The sequence below is a fragment of the Emydura macquarii genome, unplaced genomic scaffold (genome assembly GCF_026122565.2).
Source record: "Emydura macquarii macquarii isolate MOO-44397 ecotype Brisbane River unplaced genomic scaffold, CSIRO-AGI_Emac_v2 contig_320, whole genome shotgun sequence".
Taxonomy (NCBI): domain Eukaryota; kingdom Metazoa; phylum Chordata; order Testudines; family Chelidae; genus Emydura; species Emydura macquarii.
Genome location: NW_027130457.1, coordinates 15,094,300 through 15,116,870, shown reverse-complemented (window position 1 = coordinate 15,116,870; position 22,571 = coordinate 15,094,300). Strand labels below are relative to the sequence as shown.

Here is a 22,571-nt window from a genome sequence, read left to right as displayed (position 1 = left end):
CTGCTATGCAGTGTGAATGGGGAAGAGATTAAAGATAATCTAGAAAAGGCCCAAAAACTAAATGAACACTTCATTTTGGTTTTCTATAAGGATAATAATATGGAGCATAGGCAGGATGGCAGATGGAAATAAGTGTATAGAAATGGAAATTACTACATATGAGGTAGAAGAAAAACTTAGTCCTTAATGTGCTCAAATTTGGGGTGGGGGGGAGGGATAATTTCCATCTCTGAATACTGAAAGAACTGTCATATAAGACTGTTAGTCTAGTAGCAAGGATTTATAATAAATCTATCTTGTTCTGCAGTATTACTTCATGACTGGGCTAATGTCACACGTATATTTAAGAATGGGGGGAAAAAGTGATCTCATAGATTCATAGACTTTAAGGTCAGAAGGGACCATTTGATCTGATCTCCTGCATATTGCAGCCACAGAACCTCACCCACCATGGACAAATACAGACCCGCTAATTTGACCTCAGTAGTATCTAAGGCCTTAGAACAAATTGTGAAGAAAAGAATAATAAAATTCATGGAGGTAAATGGAAAAGAAGATGTAATGCAACATGGGGTTTGTGCCAGACTAATCTGAAATCCTTCTATGAGAAGATAACTCATTTTTTAGATAGGAGAAAGACAATAGACAGACAGTCCCATATGGGAAAGTATTAGTCAAATTAAAGAAGATGGGGATTAATTCAAGAATGTAAAGTGGGTAACTAACTTGCTAAAGAGGACAAGGCTATGGGTTGTACTGAAAGGTGAATTTATCTGACTGGTGGGAGGTTACTAGTAGAGTTCCTCAAGGATTGGGTTGAAACCAGTCTCATTCAATATTTTTATTAATAACCTTGGCACAAAAAGATAGTAGTGTACTGATGAAATTTGATGATGATACAAAGTGAGGAGGCAATGTCAGTACAGAGGGGGATTGGAATATTATACTGGAAGATCTGGATGACCTTGAAGACTGGATTAATAGAAATGAGATAAAATTTAATAGGAAAAAGTGCAAGGTCATGTAGTTATGATCTACTAATAAGAAATTGTACCATAAGATGAGGGCTCATCAGTTGGAAGCAACAGAGGAGGAGAGGTACTTGGTGTGTGGGTCAATCGCAGGGTGACGATGAGCGACCATTGTGATACAGCTGTGAAAAAGACAAATACTATCCTAAGATGTATCATGCAAGGCATTTCCAGTAAAGATAAGGGAAGTATTAATGCAATTGTATAAAGCACTGGTGAGACCTCATCTGGAATACTGTGTACAATTTTGGAAATCCATGTTCAAGAAATATAAATTCAAACTGAAAAGGGCAGAGAAGAGCTGCTAAGATGATCAGGAAAATGGAGGACCTATCTGAAGAGAGCAAACTGAAAGAGTTTGGCTTGCTTAGCCTAGCAAAATGAAGGCTGAAAAGGGCTACGATTGCTCTCTATAAATATATCAGGGCTTGGCGGAACACCAGGGAGGGCGAAGAGCTATTAGAGCCAAAGGACGAAATTGGCACAAGAACAAATGGATATAAACTGGCTATGAACAAATTCAGGCTGGAAATTAAAATAAGGTTTTTAACCATTAGAAGATCAAGGTTCTGGAACAGCCTTCCAATAGGAGTTGTGGGAGAAAACAACTTAATTAGTTTGAGAGAGAGGGATACATTTATGAGTTGGATTGTATGACAGGGTTGCTTGTGATGGTTGGGGCAGGGCTTAGAATCTCTTGGGGTCCCTTCTGGTTCATGTCTGATGTTACTAAAACCTCATGCTTCAGGGCATGCTCCAGTTACTTGCAGGGGTCAGGAAGGGATTTTGCTCCCCCAGTGTATTCTGGGTTTTGTTTAATTTTTTTTGATCTCCTTCGTCTGAAGAATCAGAGATTTCCATGGCTGGGGATGGAACATTGGACACTTCCTCCTCCACCCATGAAACAGCAGTGCTTTCTCTTCATTCCATGGAATAGGCTCTCTTCTATCACATTGAAGGAGATCAGGGATCTTATAAAGTAAAGGCATGAGAGAAGGGCAGAGAATCCAAGAAGGGAGAATGCTTAGGGAAGAGAGGCTGGAGAGGCAATAATCCTGGAAAAGAAAGAGAGATTGAGAGCTAGAGTTTGAGAGTGAGGGGAGAGGATGGTAAAGTGGAGAGGGAGTGTGTGTTTGTACACAGGGAAAAAGAATATGTGAGAGAATTTTTCAAAGGGCAGACTCGACGATTGTGTGAAAGACTGGAAATTGGAAATATGAGAAAGAAGGGAAAGGAATGATAGGAAAAGAAGGGGAAAGGGATTGAAAATTCAGGGCAAGGAGGAACAGAACACAATAGACAGAAAAAGAGGAAAGAGGGAGAAAGATGGAGAAGGAAGACATAAAAGCAACTATTACTTAATATACAGAAAAGTGATGTTGAGGGGGAAACGGACTGGGAAAAATAAGATACATATTAAAAAAAAGGAAAAAAGAGTGAAATGAAAATGAAAAGGGAAAAAACCCAAATATTAGAGAGACAAAATAAAAATTTAAATTTGTACTTATTACAATCTGTCATAAATAACCAAATTTTAAAAGTATGTGTGTGCACTTTTTAATAGAGAGGACAAAATGTGGCGGAGGGGTAGAAGTTTGCAGGAACCAGTTAAGCTGCCTCTCTTCCCATTTGGTTTTAGTCTGATGAAAAAATTTTCTCCTGGTCCCCTCCCCATCATTTTCCCCCTCCACTCTCCTGCTGTGGTCCTAACTGTGGGTGTTCAGCTCTCTCTCCCTCTCCCTGATTGCTTCTCACATCCCTACCTGGAATATTCTTGCCACCATCCCAAGTATTAATAAAACCAAACCCACTTTTCCTCCCTAACCTTTCCTACTGCCTCTCTTTCCATGCTCTTTATATCATTCCTCCCTGTTCCACAGACTCAGATTCTAGATTTTATTTTTGACTCTTCTCTTGCCCTTATCCGTACCAAAACATTGGCTACATCTTATTGGTTCTTGCTCTCCAATACATCTCACAACATTTTATGCCTTGACTACTTTAATGTCCGCTTCTCTTGCCTTCCTGACTGATATGATTCCTCTTCCATCCATCCGAAATGCTACCAAGAATTATCTGCCTTGACTGTTACATTAACCATGTCCAGCCGCTCTTCGAATCCACTCACCATCTTTACATCACCTTCTTCTGCAACTGTAAATTCATTGCCTTTGCCTTCAAGGCCTATGCATTTTAATTTCTGCCTATTTTTCTGCTTTTCTCATTTCACACACGCAGATGCTGTTTTTACTCTGTTCCAATAACTATTTTTTTTGTGTCATACTTCCATTCTTGACTCTGCACCTTTTCCCATAAAACATTATGTCTGGAACTTTCTCCCTGATTTGGCTGACCATTTCACCAGCCTTTTCTTTTTTAAGCAGCTCTTTAAAACACAAGTTCCCAGTGCACCCCTAAAAGAAGTGTTAACAAAATCATAAATATTGAAACGTGCAGTGTAGGTGCCTTACTGTATAGAAGACTGATTTGTTGTTGTCACAGTAGCAATGCTATAGTTATATGGCTGGATGCTATTTTCAATTCTTAACATTTTTCAAAATAATTTCCCCATGAAATGTAATGTCTCAGATTTATTCTCATCTTAATGGTGATTCAGTTTTTAGAGTTCCAGCCTGAGTTTGCCCTTGGAGTTGCTGGCTTGTGGAGGTTCTGTGAATTCCAGACTCCACAGTTGTGGAGACTGCTTTAAGGGATGGGGCATAGGAAGTCTGGCCTAGCAGCCCCATTGGGCTGGGGTCCACATGTCAGGTATAGTAGTCGGTGACCAGAAGCTGGAGGAATTGCTAGAGCCAGGTTCAAGAAGCAAGAGGCGGGGTTAAAGTCAGGCTGGGTCAGAGACTGGAGATCAGAGGGAGTAATAGGCAGGAATAAGGGTCAGAGTCAGGCTGGAGTTGGAGACTAAAGATAAGGAGACAAGGTAAGGTCTGGAATCACATCAGGACAAAACTGTGTGGTTGCCCAGACAACTTGCTTAGGCACATTCCAGGATTAAATACGGCACTTGGCCAATCAGAGGGCCACAGGATACTATCACTCTGGGTCTCTTGGGCAGTACTTCCTGCAGCACCTACTCACAGTGCTCCCTGGCTGTGGCTTTGGATGGCCTCCTGGTGGCACTGTGAGAACATCAACTGTCCCAGACTCTGCCAATCCAGGTTCATCTCCCTGCTCCTTACAACTATTCCCTGATCTGAGATGGAGCTTTACCTTTGGACACAGCCAAGTAAAGCTACTTTCAGCTTCATGTAGATTCCGAAGTCTGAGAGATGTCTATCTCTGCACCCCACTGTCTTAATGGATGGAGCATGGTGATGCTCTTCCATAATTGACAGAGATTTAAGAGTCCTCTGACTTGAAGTTTTTACCTTGGCTGCACTCTTGAAAATGGAGGTGTCTCGACAGGTTATGGATCCCCCAGAGTCAATAATCAGTCAGTTGGATAATACAACAAAATTTTATTAAGGAATATGGGGTACACACTTTAATACTTAATACGTAGCTGAAATAATTATCATATAAAGCAAGCAGAGAAAAAGGCAAGGCAGTTACTTTTTTTATCTTACCACTAGGCACAGAAGGAGTCGCATATCGTTCGGTACGGGCCGGCTTTCATGTTTCGCGCTCAGAGTACGGGAACGGGAGAAGCGGGGCGGTCCAGGTGATCAGGCTGTCAGATGCTTTCTCAATTTGGGCATGGGGCGTACCCCTTTTTATACTAGAGAATGCATCACAAGTTTGGTAGCTCTGGATTGGGGGAGGGATATACATTAGTACGTGCCAGACTGACGAGGCCTGTGGCCTTGGGTAGAGCTGTTATGGCACGGGATACATAGCCCGTTATCGATGGGCAACAAAGATATCTGTGAACAACATAGGCACTGGGGTGCGTAGGCGGTTTTCTTATAGCAGCATAACAACTAACTGCTGTAAACAACAGATTCAGCCTAATAAGGTCAGGTCACGGTTTTACTGTTGGCACTGAGCGGGTGTGGGGCAAGGGGTGGGCATATGCTGGGAATTCTGCTGCAACAGGAGGTAAGCCAGAAATAGGAGATAATGGGAGTGGGGAATTGAATATGTAATATTCACCACCAATTCTACTATGGTACTCTTGTCTTCAGTGAGTAATTTTGATGTTCCCCTTGCACACTGAATGTCAACCAAGTGCTCTTCTGGCTTATGTATTTTTAAAGCTTTGGTGCCCTATAAAGCCAGAAACTTTTGACATCAATCTGTGTATGTCAAAATCCTCTGAATACATCCAGCAGTGGTATTTTTAACTCCATCCTGTCTACTATACAGTTTTTCAAGACTTGCAATTGAAAAATATTGTCTTCATAGTGTTGTTAAGTTTCTTTTCATGTAGGCATGTTCACAATATTATTGTTTTTCTAGTATGACCAGCTGATGTGCTTAGTTGTTTTGTTTGATTCACTGATTTTCTTCATAACTTTTAAATTCTCCATGGATGTTAGTTCCATGCTGAACCTGAGTAGCTCTTGTAAACTCTTGATAGTCCGGTACTACATACAGTCAGTGATGGCAGCATCCTTATCCTACTACATGAACAAATCACATAGCATTCCAAAAATGTAGATTTGATAACGGCTATGGGCATAATACTACTAACTTTGTAGATAAAAGGAAACTATGTCCTTAATGCAGTTGATTTAATCAAAAGTAGAATGAATTCCTTTGGTATGCTGTTTTGTTTTAGATTGTGTAAAAGATATCTATTATTTATTTGGTCATCTTATTTTTTAATGGCTACTAGAGACTGAACTTCCATATCTCCATACTCCAGCTGAGGCCTCACCAGTTGCAAGTAGAGCAGAACAGTTACCTCCCATGTCTTACATATGACATTCCTATTAATACATCCCAGAATGATATTGGCCTTTTCTTAACAGTTGACTCATATTATTTGTGATCCCTTATAAACGCCAGATCCTTTTCTGCAGTTTTACTGCTTAGCCAGTTATTTCCTATTTTGTATTCACACATTTAATTCCTTCTTCCTAAACCTAGTACTTTGCACTTGCTTTACTGAATTTCATTTTATTGATTTCAGACCAATTCTCCAATTTATCAAGATCATTTTGCATTCTAATCCTGCCCTCCAAAGTGCTTGCAGCCCCTCCCAACTTGGTGTCGTCTGCAGATTTTATAAGCATACTCTGCACTCCATCATCCCAAGTCATTATTGAACAGTACTGGGCTTAGGACAGACCCATACAACACCCCAATTTGATATATCTTCCCAGTTTGACAGCAAACTATTGATAAACTCTTGGAGTATGGTCTTTCGGCCAGTTTTGCACCACCTTATAACAACTTCATTTATATTTTTGGTGTTTGCTTATGAAAATGTCATTTGGGACTATATCAAAACCCCTACAAAAGTCCAGATTTAGCACATCTACTGCTTTCCCCCATCCATTAGGCTGGTTCTTGAAAATCTATTTTGGCTATTATTTATTGCCTTAGTGCCCTCTAGTTTTCAGCAAATTGATTGTTTAATAACTTGTTCCAATATCCTTTCAGGTATTGAAATTAGGCTTGTCTATAATTCCACACCTATTGCTGCTTTATTTATTTTCTTGGTTCAAGCAGGGCTTATATTTGTGATTTATTAATTTCCTCAGTTGGAGATGATTATTTATTTGTATTAATGTAGTACCTAGAAGCCCTAGTCATGGACCAAGACCCCACTGTGCTAGGTGCTTTACAAACACAGAACAAAAAAGATAGTCCCTGCTCATAAGAGTTTACAGTCTAATTAGAAGACAGGAGACAGCAGAAGGATACAGACAGTATGAGGAAAAATGAGACAGTATTGGTCAGCATGATAGGCAGTGGTCTCTGCACACCAGCAGCCTAACAGTTGTCAAGTTCTCTGTAGACATTACAGAGGGTTTTGAAAGAGGCTAATGAGTTAATTTTGCAGATGTTTATGGGGAGAAGCATGCTAGCAGTAATTAAGATGTAAGACGATGAGTTTTAGCTGCACAAAAGGAAAGGCAAGGCCATATCTCAGAGATGTGTGAAGAATTGACAAGATTTAGACATAGCCTGGATGTGAGGACCTAGAGAGAGGTCAGAGTTGAAGCTGGTACCTTGGGTACAGGCCTCAGTAACAGGCAACATGGTGGTACTGTCCACAATGATTGAGAAAGAAGGTAGGAAGATATCTACTTAATTCAGGGAAGTGGCAGGGCTTATGTTACACAGGAAGTCAGACTAAGTTATTACAATGGTCGCTTTTGCCCTTATAATCTATGAATGACTATTGCTTTAGTTAATGTTATGGCTTCTTAACAATCTCTATTTCAAACTTCAAGATTCTCATAGAAAGCACTCACATACCAGAGTGATGCACAATTTTATAAAAACCTGATTAGATAGTTTAAATATCACAAAGAGAAAATTTGTTAACTAAAACCTGTGAATTTTGAAAGGTATCTTTCTTTTATGGTGATCTCTCTTACATTGCTTTATATTGAAGAACCAATGCCTTTTAAATTCTAACTTTTTGAAATATATTCTTAATCACATTTTTTGTAAATGTCCATAAAGACTATCTTCCAAACTTATTCTTAAAAATGAACCTTTAAACCTTCAATGCTCCTTTCACCACATGTAGTTAGAAATATTAACATTCTTTTAATTTTTGCTATTTTTAACAAAGTTTTTGTTTGTGAAATTGCCAGCTTTTTGAAGGAGCACCAAAAGTTTGAATAAGATTGGTATATACGACATTGTCCACAGGAGGAGAGTTCTTCTGTAGCAGATCGTCTGAGGCTCATCAAAATATGTCCTCTTGCAGATTTTTGCAGGTGTATAGGGGTGGGTGTACTGCAGAAGAAGGATGGGATTAATGGAGCAATTTGACTTGTTCTTATTCCCTTTCTAATTAATTTTACTTTCTAACTCTGGTATGTGAATAGACTGTTACAATAGTTTTGTTGCAAATACTGCAGGTGAATGCTACTCCTTAAAAACGTTGTTTCCATTGAAATTTCATTTTTTTAAAAAATCTATTTTTCTCATGTGAAGTAGAAATTTGAAATGCCAGGTCAACTTAGATCCCAAATTTTGGTTGGTATAAACAGTTTTTTAGCCAAAAAAAAAAAAAAAATCTAAATTTGGGACCTAAGTTAACTTGGCAACTCAAATGTATTGTTTTGGTTATCATGTGCCTTTATGACTTTTTATTTTATGTTTTTTTATTTTTTATTTCACAGCTGGTGGCTCTTACTACATGATTTCAAGATCTTTAGGGCCAGAGTTTGGCGGAGCAGTGGGACTCTGTTTTTACTTGGGTACAACTTTTGCAGGAGCTATGTATATTCTTGGTACCATTGAAATTTTGTTGGTAAATATTTTATCTTTTAAGATTAAATATATTCCATCAGTTATGGAGCAAATAGAGCAGACATACATGCATTCCAAGTCACCATTACTTTTAAAAATGTTTTCTTGATATTTACCATTTGAGATGCTGACTTTTTATTCAAAGAATCTGTTGTAGAATGTGTTTAAGGAATAAATTATAATTTGAACAATAGAAGTATATACAGAAAATAATAGAAAAAATTAATGTTAATGATTCAAGTTGTTCTGCTGTACTTTAATAACATTTTCCTCAAATTCTAACACGTTAGGTAGGTTCCCCTTTTCCTAAAAAATCCAAAAAGAAAAACACACATTTACAGGAGTTATACTTTTAATATTTGTATATTCCTTGTGTATGTATATATGTCAATTAAGGCTGTATAATAATTTATGAAGCTATAGGGTCTGAACAACATGTAGTGGAGAGAGGACAGTGAGAGGTAAGAGTTGCTAAGTTTTATATTTGGTGTAGATCAGCAGTTCTCAACCTTTTTTTCCCCGAGTACCACTCGACCTGACTGTACCTGGCCCGAGTACCACTTGACCTGACTGTACCTGACCCGAGTACCACTCGGGAAAAAAAGGGGGGGAACTTGCGGCAGCGGCGGGGTTTCGCGGCGGCAGGGACTGACTTGCGGCGGCTTACATGGGGGAAACAATACCCGCCACCGAAACCCTTCCGCCGTTTGCTCATTTTTGGCAGGAAAGTTTCTCAAGGGCGGGAGGGAGGACACTTCCGGCACCGGATTCAGCGGCGTGGTACGGCTTGCATACCACCCAGCCTTCTTGTAAGTACCACCGGTGGTACGCGTACCACCGGTTGAGAACCGCTGATGTAGATAATGAAACGGAAGTGTGGTTGTTCACCGTGTTTATTTCCTAGCTTTTCACTGTTTGAGGAAAATGTTATTAAAGTAGCACAGAGCAAACATAACTAACATTAAACAATGTTCCTTTTCTGTGAATTTCCCTAGAGTTTAAAAGAAATGGTATAAATTTGTAGATGAAAAATACAAATAGTTAAAGAATGGCAATAATATGAATGTGGTGACTGCTGTGAGTGTTGGAGAAATGTTGGCTTTAGATGAAATGTGGCCACTGCAACTTGGCAACTCTGCCGTTGTGTAAAAAACATAGGAAGCTGCCTATCAAAGAATGTAGTCCATAGTTAATTAAATGTTTTTAGAATTGGCAATGCTAACATCAGCGTTGACATAAGAGTAAATAGGACAATTGGAATTTGACAGATTTCCTGCCTTTTATATACATAAATGTCTGGTTAGCAAGCAATGTCATCACATCATTAATGCAGAGATTTCAAATTTGGCAACGTTTACTAACGTTATTAGAATATTAACAATATTTTCTGTTTACTAAAGTTTCACTTTAAGCTATAACTTGTTTTATGGCAATGAATCATATAGTCTAAAACTTAAAAAGAAAGTGGCAATTGTTGAGTAATTAGGGGTTCCTAACTTGTTCTGTTTAAAATCCTACTTTTAATGATTTTCATTAATTGTATCTTCATCATTTTTTTCAAATTAAATTTTCACAAATAATTACAAATTCCCAAATAAACATAAAATATTTTATAAAGCTATATTATTGATTGTTTCATATGTATGCGCGCACACACACACACACACACTTTGTGTATGTAGATATAGAAAGATATATAATCCATCACAAAAATTTTGAGACCCTTAATTTTGCACAGCTATTATTATTATTATTATTTGCACAGCTTATTATTTCATTAGCAAGTGCATGCATTATTTTACAGTCTATAACTATGTGATTAGATACTCTTTATCAGATATTGTAATACATGATCATATTTTTTTCTAATACCTTAGATAAAGGTGCAGCAGAGTTCCTTCCTCTCTTTGTCCTAAATAAACTTCATAAAACAATGCAAACTCCATAAATTGTGCATTTCTATATCAAATAACATTTTTGGAAGTAGATTTTCTCCAAAAATACAATGAAAAGCATGAAAATCAGATTTATAATGTAACCCTGGTTGTACTTTAAGTATAAAGCTGCTATGAAGTAATTCTGTAATTTTCTGGATGGAATGATTTAAACACCTGACTTAAATCACTTGATATTTTTTTTTAAATCATTGATTAATTGAGGTTGAGGTTTTGTAAAAGTAATCTGAAAAATTGTGCTATTGCAATTTCATATTAAAGTTTATAATGAACTAAATCATAATTGCAATTTTTAAAATATCACTGCTAATGTGGTATTTTATTTGAATTTTGCAAGCAAAAAATTGAAAATTAAAGCTCTGATTCTACAAGCTTAAGTGGGTATGTAACTTTGCTCACATGAATAACCCCACAATTTAACTGGAGCTACCTCATGGACATAAAGTAGTTATTTAATGAAAGGCTGTGCATCTAATGAGGAAAGTTTTAATATTTTATTTGTTTTCTTTTGTAGACATACATTTCTCCCAATGCTGCTATATTTAAAGCGGAAGATGCTGATGGAGAAACACAGGCCATGTTAAATAACATGAGAGTTTACGGGACGTGTATTATCACGCTGATGGCCATAGTAGTCTTTGTAGGAGTCAAATATGTCAACAAACTTGCACTGGTCTTCCTAGCTTGTGTGATTCTTTCCATCTTTGCCATTTATGCTGGCGTTATTAAAACTGCTTTTGACCCACCAGACTTTCTGTAAGTGAAATACTATTTTAAGTGCTGAAGTGTGTAAGGATAGATTATTATTGTAACGCCTTAAATATTTTGGACCAAATTCTAGACAATGAGTGCAACCTGAAACCATTCAAAACATTTTGGTAGAAAAACATGGCAATTGTGCACCAACCTATTTGGTCTCATAATTTACCAATTTGTTCACACTAAGAAAAATGTTTCTAGTCTTTTCTTATTTGCTTTGCGGCTTTTTTATGGTGGTTTTAAAAATGTAGTTATGTAACTATGTATGTCTTTTTCAAAGATTTTCTTTCTAATTTAAACATGCCTTCCTCCTCCTCTCGAAATGTATATCTCATTGGAGTTTTCAAACCCTTTTTGCGTTAATAATAACACTTCGAGCTCAAACTGCTAAGAACATAAATCTCTTGATCAGGACTCTATAAAGATTTAGTTTTGAGTAATAGCTGCAGTAGGATTACATGGTTCCTATTTTCAAAATTTATTATTAAATGACATTTTTATCAGCATGTTGAGCTATTAGTATGAATCAGCAAGGTACTTGCATTTAAAAAGTGTCATTTCTTTGTTTTGAAGAAAAACCTGCTAATTGAACTAACAGTATTTTAGCTAGCATACTCTAACCTAAATTTTAACTTTTCTTTGCAATAAAATAATCACATGATTTGTATTCTATGCTGTAAAAATAAAATGGGAACTTTAACTGGAGAATTTAGTTTGTTGTGGCCATCTTGATAAAAGTTTAAAGAGTCTGAGGTTGAGATAGTATCTCCTGAATAAGTGTAAAAAGCTTGTGACGTGATTCTTAACTTGAATATGTGTGGTATTTTTTCTGGGGAGTTGGCTAAGTGTATGAGTGTACCTCCTGAATCTTATAGTGCCAAGGACTAGCATGGGTATGTGTTATGTCAATATTAAAGCATAGGTCAAAAAGGATAGAGTGAAGGCGGTGTGGGCAACTTTATTTTCCAACTTTAATAGTGTTAGATGAAATCCTGTTGGTGAAAGTGACTGGGCTGGAAAAGGAGGTGAAGAGCTCATATATTCAGCAACGATAAGATTGGCTTTGTAAAGGTATGTGTGTTAATAGGGCATATTGAGGCATTGGTGAAAGAGGACAGTTTTGCTCAACTCAGCATTCTGCAAGGGGGCAACATACCACCAAGTAACCTTAATTCTGCATTAATGTAATTTTTGCCATTGAATTAATAATGTTATAATGTGCTTAAGTTGTGTGATATGGCAGATGAAGGATTTGCTGGAGAACAGACTATAGACTAACCTAAATGAGGACAAATTCACTACATAGAACCAATTCTACCCCTATTTTATCTCTTTCACATGTAGTATTTGTCTTCTTGGAAACCGTACATTGTCAAGACACAACTTTGATATTTGTGCCAAATTTATTGAGGTAAACAATGAAACAGTGACAACGAAGCTGTGGAGTCTCTTCTGTGATAGTCTCTCGCTCAATGCCACCTGTGATGAATACTTTAGCCTAAATAACGTGACAGAAATTCAAGGAATTCCTGGAATTGCTAGTGGAGTGCTAATTGGTAAGTCTGAAAACATGGGCACTAGATGGGAAGGTCTCTGAGTTACTACAGATAATTCTTTCCCAGATGTCTGACTGCTGGGTTTTGTCCAAATGCTCATGGTCTAACTGATTGCCCTATTTGGGGTTACGGAGGAATTTTTCCCTGGGTCAGGTTGGCAGAGACCTCTGTTTTTTGCCTTCCTCTGCAACATAGGGCATGGGTCACTTGCAGGTTTAAATTAATGTAATCTAGGTGGGTTCTCTGTATCCTGAAGTCTTTAAATCATGATTTGAGGACTTGAATTACTCAGCCAGAGGTTATGGGTCTATTATAGGAGTGGGTGGGCGAGGTTCTGGGGCCTGGAATGTGCAGGTCAGATTAAATTATCATGATGGCCCTTCTGGCCTTAAAGTCTATGTGCAGGTAAACTAACTGATTTTTTTTATGGTATTAATGAAGTCCATACCAGTTCTAACACGCTGGGGATAATATATCTATCATTGTTTCTTCTGCTCATGTGTCTGTGGACTGCTTCTTCCCATTACTGTATTTCAGCATTGTTCGGTTCTTAGAAATACTTGATTTTATGGTACATGGACACTTGTTTAAGAGTAATTGTTCTTTAAATAACCAAAAAAAAAAAAAGTAAAAATACTGATGAAAATGAAATGTAATAATATTTATTGCCTTGTACATTTAGTACTTTGCACCTTCAATATGCTGTACATTCATTAATTCTCACAACCCTGCTATGTGGTTGGGGTTATAGATGGAAATACTGAGAAACAGAGTTTGTGACTGGTCCAAGGTCACATGGCAAGTCAATGGCAGAATTGGGAGGAAAGCTCAGGAGTTCCTAGCTTCCAGCCACACATTTAATCCAATAGACTTGTAACAGAATGGCAGGAATCTCCTGTTGTATTAGGTTTTTTGTTCATATTTTATAATACATCATATCAATGTCTCTAGTTTTCTGAATGCATATATTTAAAATTATATTTCTTCTGGTAACATTTTACAATACTCATCCATGCTCAGAAAATGTTAAAGGAGCTTTGATTTTGGTACAATCTAATGTAATTTCATTTTGAAATAATTTCCTAATGGTTTCAGGTTTGGATGCTAACTATGTCTGTTAGGCTGTTTTCCTTAACTTAACATTTTGTACTTTGGCTCTAAGCCATGAAGCCTTCCATCGCCATATATTTTTCAGACAGGTAGCCACTCCCATATTACAAGCATCAGCTACTCTCTGGGTTTGGGTGTCCATACATTGCAGATTGGTCATTTAGAAAAATATGTAGAGATCAAAGCCTTTGCATTTTCTTTTTTTGTGGAGTATAGGAAAACATATTTTTAGATAGTAAATAAATTAAACTCATTTCTAGATAAAGATAAAAATAGGGCTTCATGCTTTTTCCCTTTTTTTGAGGAAGAATATAGTAAAACTCACAAATAGGGAAACATGCTTTTATGTAGTAAATAAAATCTAATCCAATTAAATAAAAAGCTGCAAAGTAAAAAAATAAAATGTTTATTTCTTCAAGTAAATATTGCAAGAAACTATCACAAGTTACTTATATATGTATAAAATATGGGTGTTCTACATCCACTGTGAAATGTATTCAAAAAATTACTCCTTTCAGTCATCCAAGAAAGTGTATATTTTATTTAAAATAAAATTTAAATAATTTATTTAATATAAATAAAATGCAGAGATAAGGAAAAAAACAGGTCACCACACTGAGCATGTAGTATGCATAGCCCTTGATACCGACCATCCCCAAGTATTTTTCAAAACAGCTGAATGGCTGCCTATGTGCAACAGTCACTGAAATTAGCTGGCATTCATGGTGGGGGGGAGAGGAATGGCTGTCCAAAAAAACCCCAAAAACAGCTGATGGAAGATGGGGTTACTACAGCCATGTTCCTAGCGTTTTAAGAAATGTTACAGAAATATCAAGAGTTTTATATCCAAAGGGGTCACCTGATTCATAAGAGTAGATCTTTGTTTAAATTACAGGTAATGTTGAATGCTTGGTTGTTTTATATATATAAATGTGGTAGAAAAAACTGGCGTTTGTCTACACTACAGAGACTACAGCAGCACAACTATGAGCACAGCTGTAGCGCTGTATTAAGACTCTTCCCACATCAATGAAAGGGGGTTTTCTGCCAATGTAGTAAATCTGTCTGTTCAAGAAGCAGTAGCTAGGTTGATGGAAGAATTCTTCTGCATCAACAGTGAGGGTTAGACGGGCCTAGCTACACGACACAGGAAATGGAACTTTTTGCAACTGTGAGCGATGAAGCTAGGTCAATCTAATTTTTAGGTCACTTTATTTGCACAGTTCTCACTTACTAAGTGTTTGTACAGCTCTCACTTATTTCCTTACAGATAACCTGTGGAGTGCATATACAGACAAAGGGTCAATTGTTGAAAAAAAGGGTCAGCCATCAGTTATTGGAACAGAAGAGATGAAAGCTGGGGGATTTCCATATGTTTTTACAGACATTATGACCTTCTTCACAATGCTAGTAGGGATTTATTTCCCATCTGTGACAGGTAAATACAATGGTTTTACATGAAAAAAAAAACCTGAAAATATACTGCTGTTACTTGTAATTTTATTGTTGGCACTTCTTTTCCCTAGTTTTGGTTTTATAGGTATTATGGTTAAGTTACATTTAATTATAATGTCAGAGTATACGGGAGGCACAGTTTACTTTAGTATTTCGGTGGGCAACAGACTGAGGCAGAAACCATTTAAAGCAGTATTTCCTAATTGTTTGAGAGCTGAGATCCCTTCAAGAAAATGGAATCAATTGTCCCTCCCTACCTCCATATGTTGGTAAAGGCCTAACCAAAATGAGTGCTAACTCAGAGATTGTGTAGGGTAATTTACCCATTTGAACTGTTCTTCCAGGTTTTCTGCAAACTTAGGCTGACACCTTTTCATCAGGTTACATTTTCAAGGTTCTCTTTTCAACTGAAAAAGCTAAGGTGAGGACAAAAGCTAAAATGAGGACATCTAGAGGGTTACTGTCACTTGGGTGACCAGATGTCCCGATTTTATAGGGACAATCCCGATATTTGAGGCTTTTTCTTATATAGGTGCCTATTAACCGCTGTCCCCTGTCCCAATTTTTCCAAACTTTCTATCTGGTCACCCTAACTGTCTCAGAGGTGCAACTAGCCTCGCAACCATCCTCTTTGTGGTCTTGATAGATTTATACTGAGCCAGTTTGTTTGAAACAATTTAAGGGGAACTCAGTCATGTGCATTTTGACTGGCCACCTGACTGTTGTGAGTGATCTGTGTTTCTATTCTCATCTGAGCGTTCTTAGGTAGGAAAAAGGGACACTTGCTCAAATATTTCCTAGTAAAATATCAAAAAGAATGATGTCTAACATCCCCACTGCCAGCATACTCAGACTCTCATGGGTCTTTACACAGATTTTGGCTAGAGGAAGGGAAAATGGTATTACCCTTGGTATTTTATCTGCATCTGGCTGCTTCCCAGCTCTAGTGTGGTTTCACCTCTTGGGATTTAACTAGGTGTCACCGTGCCTCAGTGGGTTCCAGCTGAGGATGCCAAATTTAGGACAAACTGCTGAGAAATGGGGCAGTGTTACCCTAGCCTGGTGGTTATTCTACTCATTAGATTATAGACTCATTCTATTCATTAGATTATACCAAACCAATAAGAAAAGTGAACTTCTGTCTCACCACACTGGTTAATAAAAAGTCCAAAATGCAAGTCTCCTTAGCCATTCCAGCCTTTGTCTCATCACCCAGACACTGGACTCTATGATGAGTGGTCACTGAAAATCAATTTCATCACATTTAGAGTCCTCTAATCCCAAGCCACAAAGCCAGGTCAATATATAACTCAGATCTTACTCAATAATCACACTAGTGCCAATCCTTTAGTAGCTAAATGCTAAAGATTTAATAATAAAAGAAAGAATAAGAGAGTTAATAGTGGTTAATAGATCATATACATACAAATAATTGCAAAGTCCTTATATCAGCTTTGTATCAGTGATGGTATAGACTTTTGGCTTGTAAAGTCTCTCTTGTAACTTCCAAAAGATTGGATGGTCCTCAGTCCATAGTTCAATACGCTCCTTTTAGTTGTAAATCCACAGTCCATAGAATCAGGGCAGAAAAGAGGCAAAATGGAGACATCTCCGGGGTTCTTATATCCTTTGCCATGTGCCTGGAAATTTACTGGCTCAAACAAAGCTCACAGCCTCAATTTGTGGAACGTTACCCTAGACTCCATCTTAGGCCAGTAACATGAGCATATCACATGTTATTACATGCTTTGAAGCCTCACGGAAGCAGTCATTGCCCATATCCATGCTGAAGCATCCACAGGAAGGCTTACTGGATGGGACAAGTTTCTTCTGTGCTCCATTGTTAGAGTAAAGTGTTCTTAGTGGGCCATTCAAGCTTGAATAGTCCATTAACAATGGGCTGGCTGGATTGGATGTAAACTACCTTGTGGGTTACCCCAGGAACAAACACATTTGAGATTCAGAAACATAGCCAATATTTCTAACTTCAAATACAGTGATGATACATGGATTTAAACAGCATAATCTTATTTAGCAAACCATAACTTTTCTATTGACACTTTACATGATATCCTTTGTACAAGATTTTTTGGAATTGTATAACAGTGGTAGCAACAATGATACAAATGGTCACTTTCAATAAGATAGCATCACATTAGGGTATGGGCAGTGCCTGTATTCCTTCATTGCTGGATATCTGACCAGTAACTTCACTGGGGATCTGGTGTTTCTGTACCCATAGGGTACAGCAGGGAATGTATATTGTGTCTTTTTGTTCTGTTTGTACAGCACCTAACACAATGGGGTCCTGGTCTGTGAGTTAGGATGCCTAGGTGTTATGGTAATACAAATAATAAATAATATATGCTGGTGCCCAAGGAGTGAATTCAGCAACATGTACGTTGCACACCCCAGGTAAGCTGGCTGTAATTCTTCCCCCATCAGAGGCTGAACAACAGAATTAACTCTCTCTATGGTTGAAATGTAAGCAGCCCCTCCACCTCCACCTTCGGTGTACAGACTGGGCAATCCCAGGAGAGATGAGCCAGTGTGTGACAGATGTGGCACCACTTCTCCCCTCGCCCCTGGGGTCCCTCTGGGGTGGTCTCCCTTCTGCTGTAGTAGGTTCTAACCCCCTTGATGCATACCTCTGCTTGGGCTTGATCCCGCAATCTCCTAATATTCCCTCTTATATTTCCGATCAGCCCAAGGCATCCTGTCTGTGTATTCATCAGACAGTTTTTGTCTGTGTACACATCTCGGGGCTTTCAGTCTATTAACCCAGATTTTAGGGCATATATAGGCATATGGTATTAAAACTACTCAAGTCTCATTAGCTCATAGGCCCTATGAACAGTTTTCACACTACTCCATTTTCTTATGTAGTTCCTGATTTATGGTGCAACTTCAGAAGAATCATTATGGTGCAACTTCAGAAGAATCATCTGTATCACCCATTTTCTAAGTCCCCTGAAATTTCCTTTTATATAATTTGTATATCAGTTCAAATTTCTGAAGCAAGGCAAGTTTAAACTGACCATACGTTCTGTAGTCTGCCAATGGAATATTAAATGTTTCCTCGATTATATCAGTTTTTGGATTGTTGGTAAACATAAATATTGTATTAAAATTATTTTTCATAAGGAAATCAGTATTCATTGCTTTTATGGTGTAAATTTGGGTTTTATTCTTGTTTCTAGGTATTATGGCAGGTTCAAACAGATCTGGAGACCTTAGGGATGCTCAGAAATCTATTCCTACTGGAACAATTTTAGCTATTTCAACTACATCCTTTATCTGTATCCTTTGTAATGTGATTTAATTATTTTCTTTCATCCATTAAATACTATTCAGGTGGAAGTATACATGCTTTAGGATTTTGCTTTGAAGTTTCATTGGGAAATCATTGAAGTTTGTTGAGCTTAAAACTTACCAGCAGTAAAACAAAATCTAAGCTGAAAGAAATCCTAAATATTTTCTATTGATTCCCCAAATTACAAATTAAAATTTATGCTATTAGGGGAGGATAATCCAGGATCCTGAAATTACCCTGCTCTAAGCAGTAAATTACCTTTATTTTGGCCTTATTGGTGTGGCTATTTGAAAATGTGATAGTGCGTGAACTAACGGGAAGAAACTAATGCTATACAGCATTACAAAATTAGGTCTTCCAGATATTCTTTTATTAAATGCCAAATTTTGGATCTCTTAAAGTTACTTAAAATATGAGAAAATATTTATCCCTAAACTTGTATGTGTACACATATATCTTATTTTTGTGACAAAGCTGTGTGGCAAACTGCCAGCCTCGCCCTAGTGGGTCTAGCGCTTTTGCCTCTTGTAGTAGGCCAGAGCATCACCAGTTACCCTGTCTCCTGGGGGGAGAGAAACGGTCCCCCTGGCATGGCCCTGTGGGAAGTGGAGGAGTAGGGACGCAGGTCTGCCTGCTCCTCCGGGTCCCAGCCCAGGAGCCCTATGAATAGAAGCTATGTGCTGCTGGTGCTGTATTCACGGCTGCAATATTTTCCCCTGAGCTAATTTCCCTCCTCTGTCCTTTCAGCTCCTCATGCCCTGCCTCCTCACTGCCTGCGCCAGGCTTCCTTACTCAGGCCCCTCTGCCTGGGGAGTAACTCAGTCTGCTTGAGCAAGCTTTCCCCCTCCTGGGCCCTATACCTTTCTCCAAACTCCTCTCTGCTCCTCCACACAACACTGCACTCCTCCACTTCCAGCTCGTGCCCCATCTGTCTGGAGCAGAGGGTTTTTATCAGGCATCTGGCTGGGCCTTAATTGGCCTCAGATGCTCCTAATTGCCCTCTAATAACTCTGCAGGGAACAGAGCCCTGAGCATTCTGGGGCTTACATACCTCCTTCTACCACTCTCTTACTGCCCATAATTAATTGAGTCCAGTCTCAGTGGCTCCTCTCCTCAGGCTGGGGGAGGAGCTTTAAGTTGTGAGCAGGCATGTGCCCACCCATGCCCTGGAGCTCAAATAGGACCACTCTCTTACTGCCCTCTGCCCTTGCTATATATCACAGTTGGAAGAAGACAAAAAAAAATTCTTAAGTACTGTGGAGTTTATTTCTTCTCCATATACTACAGTATAATCTGCTTTTATCTTCCTTCAATCTCAGTAACAGATCTATCCTGCATAGTATTGTTTGGTGCATGTATAGAAGGTGTGATATTAAGAGATAAGTATGTTATGTTTAATTTCCATCTTTATTAAGTGTATATTTTTATGTATGCTCATAAATATTGATTATTGGAATGAAAATATGTTTGAATAGGTTTAATTCTGGACATTTAATTTAGATGGTGTGTGAATATTTGACAGTCAACATTGCAGAATTTCCTAATTTCCTAATATCCTTTTAATAAAAACAGACAAGTCAAAGTTGAAGAAGAAAAAATACAGAAAATATGCCAATTACACACCTAGCCTTAATTATGCATGCTTATGTTTCTGAATACAACACTTGGAGATCCACTTGAAAATCACAGCGGTGTATTGGCTAGTGCAGAACACAGAAGCTCACCTTTTATGTAGTGCATGATGTTGAGACCATACTGCACCTATGTTCTGTGCTGTGCACTGGTTGCCAGTTCCCTTCTTGCTGAAATTCAAGGTACTAATTATAATCTATAAAGTTGTAACAGGTTGCTTGGAGGGCCAGCCAGCCTAGTGGTTGGTCTCTGACTTCCAGTCCCTTATTTCCCTGGTCAAGGTGCCTCAGTCTTTCAAGCATTAGGGATAGGGGGACCCGGATCCTCCCACTCTACCAGGTCACAGCCCAGGGCCCTGTGTGAGTTGACTTTTGAAAAGGGGCACTCCGAACAGGGAGTTTAAAGCCACTGCCCTGCGCTACTTCCTACCATTGTCCCTTCAGTTTGTGGCATGGCCCCTATAGTCCAATTTGATGAAGTGGTTTGCCTCTTGTGGCACCCTCTCACAGATCTTGGGTAGCACCCTGCTGTGGTCCCAGGCTCCTTCAAGCAGGTCAGGCATAAGTTTGGTGAAGCTGAACCCCACAGTGTCTCTGGGCTGCAGTTGCCTGAAGCTCTTAGGTCTCCTCCAGTCTCCCTTGGCTGGTAGACAGAACATGCTCCCTGGTGGCTGCCTCGACTGACAAGGCTAGTGGCCCTTCCTCTCAGGTGCTAGCTCCTGGCTCTTCGCACATCAGCCCTGAACTGAGCCATGCTCTCTCCTTTTCTCTCCCCTCCAGGCCTGACATTGACTGCAGGCATAACGGGGTGGAGCTAGTTGGGCCCAAAGGCTCTCCTTAACTCCTGATGAGCTGGCGGTTGGTTTCTCCGCTTCATCACAAGACTGTGAATGGTCTTGCTCCCAGTTATTCCAACTTGAATGGAGGAACATAGGCACTTTTCACTATGTCTTGACCTGGTGCCTGTTCTTGGATGAAAAACTTCAGATGCCTTTTCCCAGTGAACCAGGAACAGGACATTCTCACTTGCAGTACTCCACCTATGGAAGTTATTCCTATGTAAAATCAGTGACCCTTAATCTGGGCATGGCTTCATTAAATGTTAGATATTGGCATTTCCCTTGACATGTAGCAATGAATTTTCAGAAACTCAGTTGTATGCCTGCAGTGGCACCATCTGATGTGCCTTTTTCTGCACATCCAGAAGGTGACTTGTTTTTTAAAGTTGCGTGTGCATGTATAGCTTCAAAATGAGGACTGACAAGAGTTACCCAAGGTTTGGGCATTCAAAGATTTTTAAAATTGACTTCCGTGTCTTCTGTGACTTTTCTGCTTCTTGCTGTGTCTCTATTGCTCCTGGCCATTGCAGGCCTGAGAAGAAATAAGGTGGAACTTGGTTGATCTTAGCTCTACCTCTTTCTTTTCCCTGCCCACTGCTCTGTCAAGCCTGAAAACAAATGAAAAAAATAATAGGTTAGATACAATGCATTTTTACTAAATAATCTTTTACTAATAATTTTCAAATAATAAAAGTGACCTGCAAATTGTTTTTATAAATGAGTGTGCCACTTTTTAAAAGACTGCCTTGACTTTGCTAGATGACATCTCACATTTCTTAAGACTCTCCTAAACTCTCACACCTTAACTGAACCCCCTCTGAACTCATGCACAGATACACAGGCGAGACAGAATCAATTATCTCAAGAAACCATTGGAAATAGCTTGGGTACCAGTTGCTATGTTATGAAAGCACCTGGCTCCTAGTGCTGATTTCCTTTGCACATTCTCCTGTTAGACATTTTTCAACAATTGCAGGCTCAGCCAGCGTGTCATGCTAAAGGCATATGTATATAGTTGACTGGCTAATTTTGCTTGCCATCCCCAGGGGTTTTCTCCCTTTACTCCCTCTGCCTCTACTTCAGAGAAAACCATCATAACATTACCACTTTTTTCTAACCACTCCCTCCCACCTCCCATCACAATAACCCACTCCCATTTGCAATTTTTCTTTAACCTGAATATCTAATCATAGAAGATTAGGGTTGGAAGTGACCTCAGGAGGTCATCTAGTCCAACTCCTACTCAAAGCAGGACCAACCCCAACTAAATAATCCCAGCCAAGGCTTTGTCAAGCCAAACCTTAAAAACCTCTCAGAATGGAGATTCTACCACCTCCCTAGGTAACCCATTGCAGTGCTTCACCACCCCCCTAGTGAAAAGGTTTTTCCTAATATCCAACCTAGACCTCCCCCACTGCAACTTGAGACCATTACTCCTAGTGCTGTCATCTGCTACCACTGAGAACAGCCTAGTTCCATCCTCCCTAGAACCCTCTTTCAGGTAGTTAAAGGCTGCTATCAAATCCC

General features: G+C 38.8%; 1 protein-coding gene across 3 annotated transcripts in view; it reads left to right on the top strand.

The window, feature by feature from the left end:
- The window catches only part of LOC137140967 (solute carrier family 12 member 7), a 246,385-nt gene that overhangs the window by 120,100 nt on the left and 103,714 nt on the right, over positions 1 to 22,571 (top strand). For all 3 annotated transcript variants that reach the window (XM_067529728.1, XM_067529736.1, XM_067529746.1), the window contains 6 exons: positions 8,297 to 8,427; positions 10,896 to 11,137; positions 12,485 to 12,696; positions 15,077 to 15,244; positions 18,462 to 18,560; positions 19,900 to 19,957. In XM_067529728.1, coding sequence (XP_067385829.1) covers positions 8,297 to 8,427; positions 10,896 to 11,137; positions 12,485 to 12,696; positions 15,077 to 15,244; positions 18,462 to 18,560; positions 19,900 to 19,957 — 910 coding nt within the window. The remainder of the gene's footprint in view (positions 1 to 8,296; positions 8,428 to 10,895; positions 11,138 to 12,484; positions 12,697 to 15,076; positions 15,245 to 18,461; positions 18,561 to 19,899; positions 19,958 to 22,571) is intronic.